The following is a 20,577-nucleotide window of genomic DNA, read 5'->3' on the forward strand; positions in this document are numbered from 1 at the left end:
CTTCCACCTGCACTTTCAACTGGACCACGGCCAATCAGAGAGGTCCCGCCCCTGACTATCTCTGATTGGTTTAGTCCACCATAGGGGCAAAATGTGTGTCTGTTGTTGACCACACGGAGAGTTGCAGAGATTTTCTTTTTGTTACCCGAACAGTATTTATTTTTAGTCGCACCACTGAAAAATTTGGACCAAATTGGTCGCACTCTAGAGCCCTGATCAATATCTTTCATATGTCACATCATAGCAAACAACTGAAGTGACCACCAAAGAGAGCTCAGTAAAGGATTACCACAGCAACCATGGTCGATGGTGACAACCCATCAGCAACAAAGCAACGCACAATCTGGATTAACAGCTGGATTAAAGGACACTCACTAAAACAGGGAAATCCAGAAATCCAATTACAGGAATTTGTCAAGAACCAAGGTTGACACACAGAAAAGCAAACTCAATACAACATTCACAGGAACTATGTACAGATTTACTTCTTTCACACACATGATCAGGAACAACCAACGGAACAAGGACATAACTCAAGCCAGGAAAACCAGGAACTGAAATGCCCTGGGAAGGCGTGATCGGGTCCGTGGGAAAAATCCGAGGGATAGACAGAGACTGAGGGAGTTGTCTCGCACGTGAATAGGCAGGAGGACAAGCAGGTGAAATTCTGTGAAAGAAGGAAGGGGGACAGACGGTGCAGAGGGCGACAAAGAGATGAGGGGCTGGATTTAATTCTTTAAAACAGTGTAATGCTAAACAGGCCGCCGGGAATTATGTTGTTGTTTTTAGCTGTAAAGGTGTCATAAAATCTGCTGTGTGTCCATTTGTTCAGGACTACTACTACTCTCAACATCTGGTAGTTTGTTTGTTTTACTGTAAGTGTGTAACAAGAAAGAAATTACAGATTTTTACTGAATGCGGCTCTCAGAAGGAATAAAAGATTTAGACTTTGCCATTTGAAGTTTGAACTATAAAACACTAAACAACAGCAAATATGTGAACCTAAAAACAACAATGATTGTATTTTAACATTAAGAGCATCATTTCAAGTTAAACAACCATATGTGTGATCAGAGATGGCATAAATGTAGCAGCTCAGACTCACACGTGAATAAATATGTCAAGTCATACTGGACCTTCCTCAACCCAGCCACCATCATTACACTGTGGTCTGACATTGGGATTATTCTCAAAGAAATTAACTTGTAGCCTAAATGAAACCACGTTCTCTTCCCAGGAAGTGCTGCAGAAAGTGGCGTCCACACCTTTGTCACACAGCCCCTCTAAATCTTCATCTTCTAATGAAAACAAAGGTTTTTAACATCTTTCTGTATTTCGATGGACGTGGGTGGAAAGAAAAGTCAATGGGAAGAGTACATTATATATGTTTCTACATATGTTATAATATTAATGGGCAAAGATTGGTCTCTAACCTTTGTTTGATACTTCTATTTTAAAAAACATTTGGGTGCTCTTCAGGAGAGCGTGGACATCATGATGCTTTTTTTAATGGCCAAAGCTGTGATGGAAGCGTTCCCAAAGAAACTGTGTCTGCCACCTCTCTGTTTCAGTTGTCCCAAATGTCCTTTCCAAAGGACGCTGGCCCAGAAGACACTTGAGGCCTCAGGTGTATAACATCTCCTGAAGTTAAATTTATTTTTTGTGTCAACAAACATTATATTTAATATATTAGTATGTGACAATGACAAAACTGTCCAGGACCCACTGACTGGACAACGTACATTACAGTACTGTTATTTGAGATGATCTTGCCTTAAATTTTTGTGCAAATATTGCAGTGGATAGAGATGAAATGTGGCCCAGAGGAAGAATGTGTTGAAAGTTCGACATCAACTAACAAGAATGATTTGTAATGAATTTATGAAAATGACCTGATTGTACTGCGTTAACTGAACTATTCAGGCTCACCCCGACTTTACAGGGTTATATGAAAAACAAATTTGCACAGGCAGTGCAAATAACAACAACAAATAAAGGACAGTTATTCTCAAGTTCAACACAGATACTCAAATATTGCATCAAATTCACAAAGTCATTAAAAGTTATCCTGGATTGTTGATGCTACATACTGCTTTTGAGATTAGCCTTAAAACTTTCCTTTTGACAAATAATATAGTTCGGGTGGATCAGGTGACCCTGAATCTTCCCTCATTTATGTTGCAGTAAGCTGAGGCTCCTGCAGGCTTCCCATGATATACACAGTATTCTTATTCAAGGGGGGAAAAACAACAGCCAGTTTATTAACAAAAACATTTCTGCTCTGAACTGGAAGAAAAAACCCTGAGTAGAAGCTCACATCAGGACAATAGCTCCTCGGTTCACAGTAGCATCGCTCTGCTAACATGCTAACAGCACATTTGAGCGACTCACCCCCTCCCTTCCTGTGCTGAATCGTAGCACGAACGAATCACTCACTCGATTTCAATTTAAAAAAATAGTACAATTAACCTCAAGAGAATCATATTAATGAATAATAGGTTTTTGTGTTACCTGACTATTACTGAGGAGTATAGGACACATCTCTTAAATCTGTTTCATTGATTTTTTCATGTTAATGACATCTATGGTGTTACGGGTAAATTTCGACCCATAGATATTTACATCAAGAAAAGCCAAAAAAGTTTTTCTTTTCAGCAGTAGACCTTTAATATAAACTAAAAAACAAAGAAAAGTCCACTCCTGCTTTGCTTTGGTTATAGTCGTGGGTAATTGTGAGCTTTTTATCACTTCCTGATGATACAGCTACACCTTTGTGAAGTTTCCTTTGTGAAGTTCTTGTCCGAGGTCATATCTGGTAAAAAAAAAAAAATAAATAAAATATCACAGCTGATACTGTGACCCTGCAGTCCAGTGGTCATACTGAGGACCACACATTTTCATTGGTTCTTCTCAGGGGTGCCACTCGCAGCTTTGACTGTGAAAATCTGTACATTCCAGGCATAGTTGGTTTTGGCATCACAGGCTTCCCAGATTTTTCTGCCGTATTTCCCTGGCTTACTGGGTATGTATTGACGGAAGGGGCATTTTCCTCAAAAAGTGGACAAGCCGTTCATCCACTGTCACCTCTGGCCCCGGGATGAAGATCAGTGGAAGAAGCTGCACCCATCTCTCCCAGACATCCCTGATGGGAGCAAGCTTGTCAGACCTCGGTCTGGTCTCTCTGTTGTCAAATCTGAGGACTCTTGAATCAAAATGATATCAAATGTGTGAAGTGACATCGTTGCCCAGAAAATATTTCTGCCTGTCGATGCGTCCCATAGACTATCAGTGGCCTCAGTGCAGCATCTGTACACTCCAGCAAGAAGAAGAACACCAATGAAAGCATCCAGGTATTCCTCATCAATATCTTTCCACATGTCGCCATAGTAATGATTATTCTTTTTAGTAACAATGGCATAAATAGCTCACAACATCTCTTGATGTCACTGACTTTGGTCAGAGCAAACCTTGTGATTCCAGGGGTCATTTTGATGACATTTGCAGCAGCTGCCCTGCTCATGAGGTACTGAGCTCCAAAAGATCTTACCATTTTTGGACTTGAATTTTCAGCAGGTGTAGCTTCAGCACCAGCGACCTCCACCTCTGATCAGATGTGTCTGTGTCTTCTGGATGATAGTCCACATTGTCTTCCTCCTTAGAAACCTGCCCATCTGAATCGCTTTGCTGCTCTGTGTCCTCTCCTTCATTTTCACCAAAAATATGATCCACAACTTGACTCACTTCTTATTTTTGTATGCTGCAAATTCTAAATGTGCACTCTGGAAGTCAAATGGCCACTCAAATAGTGAATTCACCTCACATGTCTGGACGTGCCCGTCTTTGTTTTGTTTTTGTGCAGGTATACTGCAAAAACACGCAAAATAAGAATCCCCTGAAGCTCATATGATTAGGAGAGGAGCTTGCGGTCAGTGTTTTAGCTGACAGTGCACTTATGATTTCAGTTTTGGCTCTAATTATTGCTTTATACTCATAATATTACAACCCTAACAACACAAAGGTCAAAATTTCAACTAGGGCATTTTATAATTTAGTGAAAAGATTTTTTTTGTTTTATTTTGTAGAAATAGAGGTTCCTGACAAAGTCAAAAAGCCTTGATACAATAAACAAATGTGATTTTTTTATGCATTTGAAATTTAAAATGGGTCGGTGCCGACCCTAACACGAGAGGAGGGTTAATTCTTCTTTGCAGTGAATCCTGTCCAATTATAAAACCTGTTTATTTCCCCTTAAATGTGGCCACATGTTTAAGGAAAAAATACATTTGTGGGTTGAGCAGCAGAGTTGAGTCTGTGGGTTGAGCAGCAGAGTTGAGTCTGTGGCATAAAGCCTTTTGTAATCTTCAGTCACAATAAAATCATGAAAGTGATCAGAAACAAACATCCAGCCTCTGATGATGCTGTAAATGTGTTTGAATAAAAGATGCATCTTTATCTACAGACTAAGGAGCTTCTTCAGTTCTAAGGTCAAATGGTGGAGAGTCCCAGATTTCTGAAGAAGCTTCTCGGATGAGAGGTGAAACGTCTTCAAGCAACTTAAAGACGTCCAGACGCTTTTCTTTCCAAGCTCCTTAGACTACGATGACCTGGATGACTGAGAACCTTCACCGACGACTTTATCTACAGTTTGCAGTTTCTGTTGTTTCTTGTATTGAAGACAGGATCCAAACATCGAGCTTCATATTATTCATATTTACATCTTTACTGGCTGCTGCTGTTTGCTCATTCATCATTCAAAATGATGAATTAATTGTAGAGGTTGTCAGTCCTGTGTGTGCTCAGCCTCATGAAGGTGCAGCGTGTTTCGCTATTAGTTAAACTCATTTTAACACAAATGGAGGAACAATAACACATAAAAACAGCTGTCTAATTCATATCAGTGTTTATCACACGTGATTGATATAAAGATCACAAACTGTTGGGTCTGTGTTTCCACAGGCCCCGCTAGTTTAGAGACTTATTCCTCATGAAGAGCCAAAACAAGATAAAAATATCTTCAACCGGTCTTTTGCTCGCTAACCAGGGACGGCTTGGTCAGAACCAGGCGGTGGAGCTAGACGCTCCTCACCTGTCTCCAAACCAAGTCCTTCAAAGAGCAGCTCTCCTCGCAGCCTTTTTATTGACAAACTCTTACAACACAACACAAGCACCTCCCGACGTAAAACCCCAAATGGATCTAAAAGACAAGGCACTCTGTGTGTGTGTGTGTGTGAGAATGTGTGTGTCATGGGTGTGCGTTTGTGTGACCTCCTGCTCACCAAAAGGATCATAAAAGCAGGAAGCAACAACACAAGAAAGAGATCTGTCAGACAGCATGTATCTGCAATAAAACCTCCCCCAGCACAGAGTGGCTGGAGAGGTGGTCAGACACAAAGGGATGTCTTTGATCCTGTAGTCTGAACTAAGACTTTACAAATTTAAGAAACACAATGACAACATTTAGCAATTTGACTTAACTCAAACAGTGTATGAAGAATAATCACATTTACCGAACAGTGATTAATGTTTTATAGAGACTGGAAGCTCTCAGTGAGCACCAGAGATGCTCACTAATCCGATTACTTTTTTCAAGTAACAAGTTGTTACGGCTGTGGCCATAAGAACACTGCGTGGGCTGTTTTTGTTCTGTGTGTCTTTACTGTGCTTAAGACTCTTTGCAGGTCCCTCCCCTGATGAGGAGTAGCGAGCAGCTGATTGGACCATGGCACATGTGACCACGTTCAAAAAGCCGCTCTGACAGCTCCCGCCGGAGAGGGAGAGAGAGAGGGGAGCGAGCAGCTTGACAGCCGACGCGGTCCTGACCCTGGTTTCCAGCCTATACTTTTGTTGTGTATTTGTGTGAGCGTGATCTGTGAGAGCCGCTCCCGGTGCACTAACTTGGTGCTTAGGCACCCTTAGGCTGAAGCGGAAGGGGTGAGCCGCCTTTTTCTTTGGAACAGTTTTCTCCTGTTTTCCGGGTTAGGGAGCGAGGGTTAGTATTGTCATTTGTTTGTTCTGTTTCTTTCTTAGGGTTTAGTTAGTTTTCTGGTGGGACTTAGTTGGTTTTGTTTATTATTTTGGCCTGGGTTCACCCTGGAGCTATGCTTCATTACCTTCAATAAAATCACCTTTTTTACTCACAACTGGTTTTGGATGTTTGGCTTGGGAACCAGGGTGGGGATTTGTCTCTCTCTCCTCCAACCTTATGTGCGTCTCTACACGCCTAGACTAGGGGCGTAACACGAGTAAAGTAAGGGATTACTGTTGCAAAAACGGTAATTAGATTACCGTTACTTTCCCGTAGGAACGCTGCGTTACTGCGTTACTAAAACCGTGATTTTTTTGCGAGAATGTCTCATGACAGTGACGTAAGCGAGTGCGACGTTCGTGACAACAGCTGTGTGCAGATCAACAATGGATCATATATCGAGTGCGGAGAGAGTATGAGCGTGCAGCGTTTAAAGCGTGGAAGTACTGACCTTACTTTGAGTTTGATTCCATAAAAAGTGACAAAACATTAGTGTCCGTTGTGCGTGGGAAGAAAACTTCTTTTTACAGCGAAAAAAAAAAAACCCCTAAACAAGCACCGAGTACCTACCACGTAATGGGAAACTCACAGAGAAACTCGCGGATTCTTCCACTGACCGCTGCGGCACACCTGCACCAGGGTAAACCTCCGCCTACCCACTCCTGCTTTACGGGTGAAAGTAGAGCAACAGGACCGCTAGTCTGTGACTTTATTTATTTTCTGCTGTGTTTTACTTGCATCTATTTGAAAGACTGAGTGTAAACATAAAAAAAATATATTTTATGTGCTGGAATGTGCAGAAAATAGGTTTAAATATTAAACTAATTTCTTCCAGTCAGAGAATGTTGCATATAATTAAATGTTTGCTTGATGCATAAAGTTAAAAGATTAAAACTGATAAAACAAGTTTTAAAAAGAGACTTTTCCATTTGATTACATTTTGTATGATGGATTATGCAGAAAAAGTAGAATTGGGCTGAAAGATCTATCGCTTTATCACCTATTCAGGTTGTAAATCGTGCTTTTAAAAAGTAACTAAGTGACTAAGTAATTAATTACTTTTGAAAATAAGTAATCAGTAAAGTAACGGGATTACTTTTTGGGGGAAGTAATCAGTAATTAGTTACTGAATCCTTTTTTCGAGTAACTTGACCAACACTGGTGAGCACAGATATTTACTGCATGCAGGAGAAACTGTGATACAGCAGAAAGCTTCTGAAAATATCAAAAATCAATCACTGCACATGTTGGTCTGACCGTGGCTCCTGTATTTACTGTAAATATCTTTGTCTGGATGATTAGTTTAGTATTTATTTTAAAATGTCTTAAGATACTTTTACATTTCTCATGTGTCAAATGGTAAATGGCCTGTATTTGTATAGCGCTTTACTAGTCCCTAAGGACCCCAAAGCGCTTTACACATTCAGTCATCCACCCATCCACACACACATTCACACACTGGTGACGGCAGCTACATGGTAGCCACAGCCACCCTGGGGCGCACTGACAGAGGCGAGGCTGCCGGACACTGGCGCCACCGGGCCCTCTGACCACCACCAGTAGGCAACGGGTGAAGAGTCTTGCCCAAGGACACAACGACCGGGACTGTCCAAGCCGGGGCTCGAACCGGCAACCTTATTAATGTCTTATTAAAGTGTAAAAATTTGCAGATATTTTTTGACTGCTGCTGTTTTAGTGTTTTCATGATGAGGCTGACTGTTTGTTCCTGTCAGACAGATGGCTGTCCAAGCTGAAAACTCTGTGAATGGCATGAAAGATCTCCACCCTGCACCCGACTGAAGAAGGACACAGTTCCTGGACTCCTTTTTTTTTTTTTTTATAAGCTTTATTTTTTCATTTTTAAATTGGAAAACAAACAAACAAACAAACAAACAAACAAACAAACAAACAAACAAACAAACAAACAAACAAACAAACAAACAAACAAACAGAAAGCTGTGTTTGTAGAAATTAACATGGTCTGTGCCTGTTCCAATAAATGGTGCCATTCTACCTCTTCATAGACATGGCCCCGGTCTGTTTCCCATTTTCTTTTTATAGACATTTTGTTATAGTCAGGTAACTTTTCATTGATAATGGCATATATAGAAGATGCTATTTCTTTTATTGACTTCCATGGTTTAGTGCAGAGATGGGTTTCAAGAGGAGTTTCTTTTGGTATCTCGGGGAATACCCCTTTGGATTTCTCTTTGACCCAGTCTCTTATTTGTAGGAATTTGAAGAAACTTTGTCCTGGGAGTTTGAATTTTTCCTTTAGTTGTTGAAAGTCAATAAATGAATCATTATTGTATACGTCAGCAACAGTTTGAATATTTCTGTCCTTCCATCCCTGCAGTGTTGGGTCAGCAATATGATGAGAGAGATCAGGATTGCCCCATAGGGGGTGTCCTTCTAAGAAAAGAGATATTTATTTTCAGAAGTGAGTGGGATTCCTGCCAGACGCAGAAGGTGTTTAATATTATCAATTTATTTGTGAGCCTGGATAGACATTGTTTTGTACCTAAAAATGGATCATCTTTTAATGGGGGTTCACCTCATGTTGTTCTATTGGAACCCATCGAACCTCACTGCTCTCTGCATGCAGCCAGATCCAAATTGATCGATACTGAGAGGCAAGATAATAGTTCCTAAAGTTTGGTAAATTAAGTCCTCCCTTTGAATATGGGGCCTGCAGAGAGGAGAGTTTGAGTCTTGGATTTTTCTTTTGCCATATGAAAGAAGTTATAAGTTTATGAAGCTCTTTGAAGAAACTTTTAGGAACCTTTGTAGGGAGACATTGAAATAAGTTCATTTTAATAACATTAATTCTCCCTATGAGACATATTGGAAAATCCATCCATCTCTGAATATTCAGTTTGGTTTGCTCCAACAGTTTGATATAATTTAGTTTGAATATTTGATCCTCGGATTTGCCAATTTGTATACTCAAATATGTAAAGCCATTATTACGCCACTGTAATGGGTCAGTAAGAGCTCTAATACGGCTATCTTGTATAATTAATGGCATAATCTCACTTTTGGTATAGTTTAACTTATATCCTGAGGCTGCACTGTATTCTTTAAGACACTTCATTAAAGAGGGAATTGATTTAGAGGGGTCCGTTATATACAGTAGGAGGTCATCTGCGTATAGAGACAGTTTATGCTCACTTGTGCCAAATTTGATTCCAGATATGGAGGCACTAGTACGAATGGCAACTGCTACAGGTTCGATCGCAATCGCGAAGAGCAAGGGGGAGCTTGGACAAGCTTGTCTGCAGCCTCTAGTTAAAGAGAAAGTGCCTGAGAGCACATCATTTGTTGTGATATTGGCTCTGGGGGCATTAAAAAGTGTCCTAACATAGCAGGTGAACTTCTCTCCGAAGCCCATAGCTTCCATCGCCTGAAATAGAAAGTTTGGCTCAGTACTGTCAAATGCTTCATTAGCGTCCATGGAGATTGTTAGCAGGGGGTCTTGGTTTTTTTGAGCAGTGTTCAGTATGTGGAGCAAACGTCGCACATTATCTGATCCGTGCCTGTTTTTAATGAAGCCTGTTTGGTCGATGTGTATTATCTTAGGCATGATGTCTTCCAATCTGAGTGCAATTATTTTAGATAATATTTTATAATCTGCGTTTAAGAGGCTGAGGGGTCTGTAAGAGTCACATCTCTGTTTGTCCTTGCCCGGTTAGGGAAGTAATGTGATTGTTGCAATTTCCAATTCTGGTAATTTATTATTTTCTAAAGCTTCTTTAATCATATTTGTAAGTGGCGTCAATGATTTATTAGAGAAAGCCTTATAATAATCAGGTCCAGGGGTCTTATTAATTTGTAAACACTTGAGGGCTTGAAGAACCTCCATCTCAGACATATCTGCATCAAGCAGTTCTTTGTCCTCATTACATAAGTTAGGAAGGGTTATTCCATCTATAAATCTTTTTGCAGCAGTACTGTCGACCCCTCGCTCAGATTTATACAAATCTTCATAGAACCGTTTAAACTCGGCATTTATAAGTGCTGATTCATCATGAAGTTTATCATCTTCCGTTAATATTGTCCGTATAAATTTATCAGATGTTTCTTCCTTAATTTGCCAGGCCAGTAGTTGACTTGTTTTGTTTCCAAATTCGTAGTAGTGATATCTAGTTCCTGCCATGGCTGCTTCAGCTCTGCTGGTGCATAGATTATCATATTGCAACCTTGTTTTTGTTAATATATTGAGGTATTCTTCCTTTTTGGTAGCAATATATTCCTGCTCCAGGTTTTTAATGTCAATCTCCAATTTAGTTGTCTTCTCTCTAATTCTTTTAGCCTTGTTGGCACCGTATGACATAACCAAACCTCTCATATAGGCTTTGAGAGCTTCCCAGATATTGGCATGTGAAGAGGAATTTGAGTTGGTGTGGGATTGAACAAAAGTATTTATCAGTACAATATAATCTGCAGTATGATCATTGCTTTAACAATGTAACCGATAGCTTTAAGATGGCCTTAAAATGTTTATGCATACTGTTATCATATTAACCTCGTATTCCAGATGCAGTTATAACTATTTTTATACACCTTGCAGTTTGTGCCTTTTAAAGAGTTGTGGCTCAGTCCATTAATGGAAGGTCAAGAGCTTTGGCCAGCGATATGTCTGGCCAATCCAGTGTGAGGTCGACTGGAGCTGTGGAAGGAATTGCAATACATGCTTACAAAACACTTATATCAGGTCATTCTTTATTATCTTTTATTTGTTCATATTCTTTTATTAAGTTTTAAGTAGTATCATTTGATTCAAACATTTATTCAATATATTACACATATAGTTTCAGTGGTGTACGTGCTGGCCTTCTGTCTGGTGGAAAGGTTACAAGGTTCAGCTGGTGAGGTGAGAGGTGAACCTGAGTGCATTTCATGCTGACACACACACACACACACACACACACACAGTAGATAGACTCATTTATAGGTGAGAGGTTAATCATGTTTTCTTGCAACTGCATTTTTGTGCGTGCAGAATTGCTAGTTTGTTGCAGAGCATGGCTTGAGGTTTTGGAGAAGCCAGAGTCAGAAGGTTGACAGGAAGCACCTGCCGTGGAGACAATGTTCTTTTAAACTGTGTTAAAAGTCATTGTGGTTTTGAAACCTATGTATGTATTGTATTTGTTTGACGATGAAGGGGCGTCAGTAAATCTAAACCCTGATGGTATAAAACATCTGCTTATGCTTTGTTAGTGAGAGATCAATGCTGTCTGCGTACAGCGCTGGTCCCTCCACGCGTGAAGTCAAATCATCGTTTGACTTCCCCTGGCCGGATCGGTGTTGTTATTTTTGGATTACCTCCTGTATCCCTCCTCAATATTGAACCCTTAACATTGGCATCTAGGAATATTTCAATATTAATGTTCATATATGAAATAAAGCCAGAGTCTCCTAGCATGTAGTTTTTAAACCTCCACCTGTAGGTTGCAGGTTGCGACATATTGATAGCCCAGGAGAGTTTGATGGGATTATGGTCTGAAAAAGTAGTTGCTAAGTAGGAGCAATCTATCACTGTTGCCGTCATATTTTGTGGTAAGAGAAACATATCAATTCTAGAGTGTGTTTGTTATGTACTGGTGAAAAAAGGAGAAATCCCTCTGGCCTGGATGAAGGTTTCGCCACACATCAATTATGCCTGTATCCTTCATACCCTGGTTCAGTGCTGTTGCTGCCTTTGATAGTGAAGCTGTTTTGGGTGAGGACCGATCCAGAGAAGGATTTAGGACCAAATTAAAGTCTCCACCCACAATATACTGGTCCTCAATTGTAGCCAGTTTCATTATTAAGTTGTTAAACAATAAAGGTTCATCGTAGTTAGGCCCATATATATTATCAGTGTTGGGAAGGTTACTTTTAAAATGTATTCCATTACAGAATACAGAATACATGCCCCAAAATGTATTCTGTAACGTATTCCGTTACGTTACTCAATGACAGTAACGTATTCTGAATACTTTGGAATACTTAATATATTATCATGCTTTTTACAACAACGTGAATGTACTATTGCTGTGTGATTTATTACTATTACTGAAGGTCCGCGACTCCGAACTGTAGTAAAGGGACCTCTGACTAATACGGCGGGGTCCCTGTCGGCTCGTAGCCGAAAAATAGCTTTACTTTGTTGTGTGGGTCAACTTTTCTTGCGAGAGACAGAGAGAGGCGTTGAAAGACTGCTGCAACGGAACTTATTGTTTTCGGAGGAAAACACGAACACAGTGTACAGTCGAGTCTTAATGGCTTACTTACAGCTGGGCTCGTCAGGCTCTCTTCTTGGCTACAGTGGTTATTATTATATTTACATGCTTCCAGCTCCCATTTTTGCTCGATGACAACTCGTACCTTTCCACTCCCCTTTTTCTCCCTCCTCGCGCTCACAGACACATAACGTGTATGGCAGTCCATTCTCCCTGCAACACGGACTACACTGCCCATGATGCTACATTCTTTAGAGCTGTGCTTGTAGCATTCTGCCTGTTAGCTTAGCACAACAACAACAACAACGAAAAGGCGCTCTCTCACCCAGGAAACACACAGTCGCAGAGAGAGAGAGAGAGCGTCGCCCTGTAACCATGGCAACCGTAACGCTGCCGCCTGGAACAACAGAACGTAGCTGTCAAACAAAACCCAAACAGTCCTGACCCGCGACAAAATGAAACAGGAAAGTACCGCAGTGTAATCCATTTATTTCAACAAAGTAACTGTATTCTGAATACCACCTTTTTAAACGGTAACTGTAACGGAATACAGTTACTCACATTTTGTATTTTAAATACGTAACGGCGGTACATGTATTCCGTTACTCCCCAACACTGTATATTATATATATATATATTTACCAAAGTTATCTTATTTCTATTTATTTCACAATCTACAAGTACAAAACATTGCTCACCCAATCTCTCAATAATTTTAAATGTTCAGCGTCTGTGAGGTGACTCTCCTGGATAAAGCGACATCTACTCTCTGCCTCTTTAAGGATGTCAGCATTTTCTTCCTCTTAATGGGTGAATTGATCCTCTAATCTTCCAAGATATACAAGTTAGATGGACCATAATTTAAGTTTTTTATGTGAATATCTTGGACAGGTAAGTGTCATGGTATTCAACTCTGGGGATTTCTGAACACTTTCCTGCTTTTGTGCGTTTCGATGTGGTGAAGCTCTGTACATGGGTATAACAGTAAGATACGGCCTAGACCAGGGAGCTGTCTGAACAGTTGCGTAAGTGTGAGTAAAATTTTTGGTAAGAGACCAAACATAACCCCAAAACGTTAAAGTAAAAACCTGCCTCATCAAACCCCTGTAACAAAACCACATTAGGTAGGTAATTCAGCTAAACAATAGTGGTGGCCCAGGCAGCTGCTAAGGTTGAAACTTTAGCCACTCTCGGTAAAATATTTACAGCAAAGTACTGAATTTATCTTTCAGATAACGTTGTGCTTCGGCAGGAGTGGAGAATATTTTGATAGATCCCTGGTGCCTGATGCGAAGTTGCGCTGGGTACATCCGAGCATATTCAATCTCCTTCTCTCGCAGCCTCTGTTTCACGTCACGGAACTCGTCTCTTCTGCGTTGCAGGTCTGCGCTGTAATCCGAGAAAAAAGATATTTTCTTATTAAAAATCCAACAGCGTCGCGGCCTTCTGCTTGCTCCGGGATGTTCAGTATCCTAAGGTTGGACCTTCTACTGCGGTTCTCCAAGTCGTCGACTTTGTCTTTGAGTTGCGTTGTCAATTTCTCCATTTTATCGACACGGTTGTGTGCATCTTTAATGTCGTCTTCGTTTGCGCTCACTCGCGCCTCCATCTCCTCAACCTGCTCAGAAAGCGCATTAAGACAGGATTCAATTTTCGTCAGGGTTGTTTGTATGTCAGCCGTTTTTTTGTCAATGTGGTTTGTGAGGTCCTCTTTAGTTTCCTTGATAGCATTGAGTAGTTTGTTAATTGGCAGTTCCTCCTCCCCATCCGCCATATTTCTTGTTGCTGATATGTTCAGGTACCCTGAAGTTTAAGCCGTTTTCTTTCGTTTTGAGTGTCGCAAATTGTAACTTGCCATACAGAAGTTTACTTAGTAACTTTGCCTCTTACTATGGTCCAGAATTATATGAGGGCAAATCAGGATAAAGATAGATTCCTGGGCCTACCGCCGAGAGCTCACGAATACACGTCTACTCTCTTCCGCTGTCAGCCATCATTCCAGTTCCTGGACTCCTTAATAAAGCTAGAAACATCTGGACTCCATGGTCAGGACCAGCCCAGGCTTCAGATCCATGGAGCACACTGGGCACCAAACCAAAGGCTCCAGTGAGCTTCAGTCCACCAGGATCTAAACCCAGGACCAGCGTATGAAGCACTGGGAGACAGTCCTGACTCCACCCCTCACTCTCAGGACTTCATCCAGTATTTCAGCTTCCTGGATGAACTAAGTCTGCTCACTGGAGGACAGTCTTTGGTCCCCATCTCCAGGGAGTTCACATGATAAACAGCAGAGGAAACACTTGAAAATCTTGTATTTGTCACATGATCAGAGCAGCTCCTCCTCCTCAGCTCTGTGATCAATAATCACTCTCTGAAAGCTGATCAGGTTATTGTAGAGGTGTCAAACATAAGGCCTGGGGCCAGAATCGGCCCAGTAAAGACTCTGATGGACCTGCTGGATGGATCTACAACATATGATGGAGGCGTAAAGTTTTTGTGTCTGTAAAAGTTTCCTGCTGACAAACACAGCTGTGACTCTCACTGTCACAGTAACACACATGAACTCAGGTGTGATTTCAACTGGAAACTATTTAAATAACACATAAAGTCATATTTCACAGTGTTTTTAAACAAACTGAATCATTTTATTAAAATAAAGTGTTTTATTTTGAAAATCCTCAGAGTGGAAACTGATCAGGCTGAACTTTATTTTGAAGAGTCTATAAATATTGATTATTGATCGTGCTGTCTCCTCAGATCATGTTCTCCTTCAGCTGCTGTCTGCCTGGACACTGATGACATCATGAGCTGTGAGCTCTGTGATTGGCTGCTGTGTGTTAGAGCTCAGCTGCACTTTCAGAGAGTTCCCTCACACAATGTGAGGTTCACACACACACACACACACACACACACACACACACTCTGTGAGGTTCACACACTCACACTCACAGTTTAACTGTCAGAGCTGCTGATGAAGATGAAGGAGTTGCTCCTCTTCCTCTCCTGTGTCCTCTGTGTCTCTGCTGACGGTGAGTTTGTCTCTGTAAACAGCAGGTTATTGATCAGGTTATTGATCAGGTTATTGATCAGGTCATTGATCAGGTCACTGATCAGTGTTTGATGTGTTTCAGCTCTGCACAGTGACATTGCTGTCGGTGGCTGTTCAGACTCTGATGAAGAGAACATGTATGGACTGGATGGTGAAGAGATTGCCTACGCAGACTTCAACAAAAAGGAGGAAATCTACCCTCTGTCTCCTTTTATTGATCCTATCACTTATGGGGAAGAAGCTTATGAATCATCTGTGGCTTTTCAAAAGACCTGCAGAGAGCTCATAAAGCTTTGTGGTAAAGGCATGAAGGACTACCCTCCAGAACAGGGTAAATACAACATGTAACACCTGTCTCACCTCACCTGTGTTTACCTGCACGCTCTGTAAAGTAACACACTGATGACATCATCAGCGTCGATGTATTCTGTCCAATCAAACACAGCCAGCTTCAACCTGATTAAATATATGAAATCATTCCACCTTAAACACATTCATACTGATCATGTGTACAGAAACCTCACACTGACATGTTTATATTTGTGTTTATGTTAAAGATCACATTTTATATTATTTTTCCTCCTTTTAGTTTCTCTGAAGCTGAACTGAGTCTGTCTGTAGTTTAACTTCATGATTCTGACCTCACTCTAGCTTCTCTCACACTGACAGTGATGACATCATCTGAGTGAACACCTGAACTTTTTATTGATATTTATCATCATCATTCCTTCTCTCACCCCAACCGGTCGCAGCAGATGGCCCCGCCCCTCCCTGAGCCTGGTTCTGCTGGAGGTTTCTTCCTGTTAAAAGGGAGTTTTTCCTTCCCACTGTCGCCAAAGTGCTTGCTCATAGGGGGTCATATGATTGTTGGGTTTTTCTCTGTACCTATGAAGCGCCTTGAGGCAACTTTTGTTGTGATTTGGCGCTATATAAATAAAATTGAATTGAATTGAATTGAATTGAATTGAATTGAATTGAATTGAATTGAATTGAATCGAATTGAATTGAATTGAATTGAATGATCACCTGCTGATGGGAACCAGCTGAAGCTCTGATCCTCTGCCTGATGTGTTTGTGCACAGATGCTCCTTCAGCTGTGATGATCTACACCAGAGATGAGGTGGAGTTTGGAGAGAAGAACACTCTGATCTGTCATGTGACTGGTTTCTATCCTGCTCCTGTCAACGTCTCCTGGACCAAGAACGGACAGAAGGTCACACAAGGATCCAGCATCAACGTTCCCTATCCCAACAAAGATGGGACCTTCACCCAGATCTCCAGACTTCAGTTCACCCCACAGCTGGGAGACATCTACAGCTGTGCAGTGCAACATCTGGCCCTGACAAAACCGCTGACCAAAATCTATGGTGAGAAAACCTCATTTAAACCCAGAACACTGACAGAGGTACACATGTGACAGTCTCCAGCTGTGAAGACTGAGCCCAGTGTTCATCAGAGCAGCTGGATCTGATCTGAGCTGACAGTTTGAGACAGATGTGTGTTTTCCTCTTTGCCTCCAGATGTGAAGGTTCATGTTCTCTGTGTTTGTGTCTCCAGAGGTGGAGGCGTCCGCTCACTCTGATCCAGGTGTTGGACCCTCTGTGTTCTGTGGAGTGGGTCTGACTCTCGGTCTGCTCGGTGTGGCTGCTGGAACCTTCTTCCTCGTCAAAGGAAACGAGTGCAGCTGATTGGCTCACGGTGATGATGTCATCAAAGTTCTACAATGAGCTCATAATCAGTGTGTGTTATTGTTGTGTGTGCAGAGTTCACCTGTAGTGAACATCTGCTTCCTGTCTACCTGTCTCACCTGGTTTAGGTTAATCTCCTGTATGAGCTGTTCTGTCACCATCTGTGTCAATAAGGTTTAACTCTGGGATTCAAAGCAAACTAAAGCTCCCTCGTCACAGTGAGTATCTCCACCATCCATCCAGCAGATTCCACCTGGAACCTTTTCCTGCCACAAAAACAAAGGAGACAAAAGTCAAATTAATGAGACTGAGATCAGTTTTATCTGAACTCAGTGTCAGGTGACCTCAGTGTGTTCAAAAACTTGTTCATCAAAGTAATAAACCCACAAATCTGTCTCAGTGTTCTTCCTGTGTCTTTACAAATATTTATGGATCAATTTCACTCCCTGTGGTTTGTTTCTCAGAGGTGAGTCAGGAGTGTCTGAGCAGGTTCATGTTTCCTGTTTATAATCATGTGATTATTGGTCGTGTCCAAATTCATGGGCTGCTTCCTCCTGAGGCCGCATTTGTAGACCGATTACGTCACAGCGACGCGCCGAAGACTGTCCAAATTCGTGGACTCCTCCGAATGCAGCTGACAAATGCGTCCTCCTTTTCTCCGAATTTGAAGGATGGGTCGGGTGTGTCCTTCGTGGCCCACCATATCCCAGAATTCATAGCACGGCCCAGCCAAACTCCAGTTTCCAACAATGGCGGCCGCTACTAAGTTTTAAAATTACTCTTATTAATCTTTCTGGGTCACAAAATAAACTTTTAACATATTTTCAGGCGAGAAAGTAGCTGTGTAAACTTGAAATATCTGCTCGGTTCATCAAGATATCGCATATTTGCAAAGGTGCTTCGACGTTTTCGGAGACGTCTGTTACCCACCAGCTCGATAGCTAGCCGGGAGCTCGAGGGTCAATAGAGCTACCTAGAACGGCACAACTCCCGACACATCATTTTCAGATCACCGCGGACTTTTGCTACTCAGGTTACCGTATTTTCGCAACTATAAGGCGCACATAAAAGCCTTAGATTTTCTTTAAAAAGTGCGGCGTGCCCTATAGTGCACGCCGCACTGTATATACTGTATAAAAGGACAGGTATGTGCGTTATGCGGAACATCGTTGTTTTAACAACCCTGAAAATGGCAAAGAGACACGCTTATGAAGCACAGTTTAAACTGAAGGCCATCGGCTACGCGGAGGAACATGGAAATCGAGCAGCAGCAATCGAGAGAATTTAAGATTAATGAATCGATGGTTCGCAAGTGGAGGAAGCTGGAAAACAAGCTCCAACAGGTCAAGAAGACGCAGCTGAGTTTCCGCGGACATAAGGCGAGGTGGCCCGAGTTGGAGGAAAGACTCGAGCAGTGGATCATCGAGCAAAGAACGAGTGGGAGAAGCGTTTCGACGGTCACCATTCGACTAAAAGCAGTTTCGCTAGCAGAAGAAATGAAAATTGAACATTTCCGAGGAGGTCCGTCTTGGTGCTTTGGTTTCATGAAACGGTGCCATTTTTCCATCCGGACCAGGACTACGGTAGCGCAGCAACTTCCAGCGCATTATAATGAAAAGCTGGCCATCTTCCGCTCCTACTGCAGCAAACACATCGCCGACAAACACATCCAGCCCAGCCACATCACTAACATGGACGAGGTGCCGCTCACTTTCGACATCCCGGTGAGTCACACTGTGGAGAAGAAGGGACCAGCACGGTAGCGATACGCACAACGGGGCACGAAAAGCCTTCTTTTACTGTTGTGCTTGGCTGCCATGCCAATGGACAGAAACTGCCGCCTATGGTGATTTTTAAGAGAAAGACTTTGCCTAAAGAGAAGTTTCCAGCAGGAATCATCATTAAGGCAAATGAAAAGGGCTGGATGGATGAGGAAATGATGAAAGAGTGGCTGAGGGAGGTGTGTGTAAGGAGACCAGGTGGTTTTTTCCACGCATCACCATCGCTGTTGATCTGTGACTCTATGCGTGCCCATCTCACAGCCGATGTGAAAAAACAAGTGAAACAAATGAACTGTGAGCTTGCTGTCATTCAGGAGGCCTGACAAAGGAACTCCAACCGCTGGACATCGGTGTGAACCGGCCGTTCAAAGTAAGGCTGCGAGCGGCGTGGGAGCGATGGATGACCGATGGAGACCACAGTTTCACTAAGAGTGGAAGGCAGCGCCGGGCAAGTTACGCCACAATTTGCGAATGGATTGTAGATGCTTGGGCTAACATGTCTGCTGGCACTGTTGTTCGAGCTTTCGCAAAAGCCGGCATCATTTCCGAGGAGCCGCACGGCACGGAAAGTGACTCTGACGGTGAAGAAAGTGAACCTGGAATGTTTGATGGAGATTTAGCGCAGCTGTTCAGACACAGAGGATGAGGACTTCGCTGGGTTTGATTGATGACAATTACCGGTAATAAAAATGTGAGTACCAAACTCAGTTTTGCTCCCGCTTCATTTTTAAATACGCACACTTGTATGCGCCCTATAATCAGGTGCGCCTTATGTGTGTGTTAAATACAGTAATGGCACACATAACTGAGACTGCGCCTTTTAGTACGGTGCGTCTTATGGTCGTGAAAATACGGTAAACGTAATATATAAATCACTGAGACAACCTAAAAATGTTATTGTTGGGCTGTTTTCAGTGTTTTGTTTGTTCGTGAGTAAATCGGTTTGGCTGAGATTAAAGTTATTAGATTAGATTAGATTGAACTTAATTAATCCCTCGGGTGGTTTTCACACAGCTGAATAAACATCAAACAGAAAACTAATTAAACAGAAGTAGGAGATGATTGAGAGTTTACTCCAGTGTCCTGTTATATTTTAGATAGCAAGGAGCAGACGGCCGAGTTTATTAAACTCCACCGAGACAGCGGTGGCGCTAATCAGAAGGAGAGAATGTCGGGTCGGGTCCTCAGGAGGATGCAGCCCATAAATTTGGACACGACCATTATCATGCTTCCCTTCATTGGCTTCCTGTTAAATCCAGAATTCAAAATCCTGCTCCTCACATACAAGGTCTTAAATAATCAGGCCCCATCTGATCTTAATGACCTTGTAGTACCATATCACCCTATTAGAGCACTTCGCTCTCGCTCTGCAGGCCTACTTGTTGTTCCTAGAGTATTTAAAAGTAGAATGGGAGGCAGAGCCTTCAGTTTTCAGGCCCCTCTTCTGTGGAACCAGCTTCCAGTTTGGATTCAGGAGACAGACACTATCTCTACTTTCAAGATTAGGCTTCAAACTTTCCTTTTTGCTAAAGCATATAGTTAGGGCTGGACCAGGTGACCCTGAATCCTCCCTTAGTTATGCTGCAATAGATGTAGGCTGCCGGGGGATTCCAATGATGCACTGGGTGTCTCTTCTTCACTCACTATGTGTTAACAGACCTCTCTGCACTGAATCATATCTGTTATTAATCTCTGTCTCTCTTCCACAGCATGTCTTTATCCTGTTTTCCTTCTCTCACCCCAACCAATCACAGCAGATGGCCCCGCCCCTCCCTGAGCCTGGTTCTGCCGGAGGTTTCTTCCTGTTAAA

The 20,577-nt window shown here is 42.1% G+C and overlaps 1 protein-coding gene across 3 annotated transcripts; it reads left to right on the forward strand.

Moving 5' to 3' along the window:
• Positions 1–15,137: 15,137 nt before the first annotated feature.
• LOC146389353 (HLA class II histocompatibility antigen, DR alpha chain-like) lies at positions 15,138–17,380 on the forward strand. Of its 3 annotated transcripts, XM_084922917.1 has the most exons (5): positions 15,138–15,278; positions 15,381–15,629; positions 16,381–16,665; positions 16,856–16,996; positions 17,115–17,380. In XM_084922917.1, the coding sequence occupies exons 1-4, from the start codon at positions 15,221–15,223 to the stop codon at positions 16,984–16,986; spliced, it is 723 nt and encodes a 240-aa protein (XP_084779043.1). In that variant the 5' UTR covers positions 15,138–15,220; the 3' UTR covers positions 16,987–16,996; positions 17,115–17,380. The 3 variants fall into 3 exon arrangements, with proteins under 3 accessions (XP_084779043.1, XP_084779042.1, XP_084779045.1); XM_084922916.1 differs by having other exon boundaries at positions 16,856–17,380; XM_084922919.1 differs by having other exon boundaries at positions 15,198–15,303; positions 15,340–15,629; positions 16,856–17,380.
• The last annotated feature ends 3,197 nt before the right edge of the window (positions 17,381–20,577 follow it).

This window comes from Perissodus microlepis, chromosome 3 (assembly GCF_051167445.1).
Source record: "Perissodus microlepis isolate ML-2025 ecotype Zambia chromosome 3, ASM5116744v1, whole genome shotgun sequence".
NCBI lineage: Eukaryota > Metazoa > Chordata > Actinopteri > Cichliformes > Cichlidae > Perissodus > Perissodus microlepis.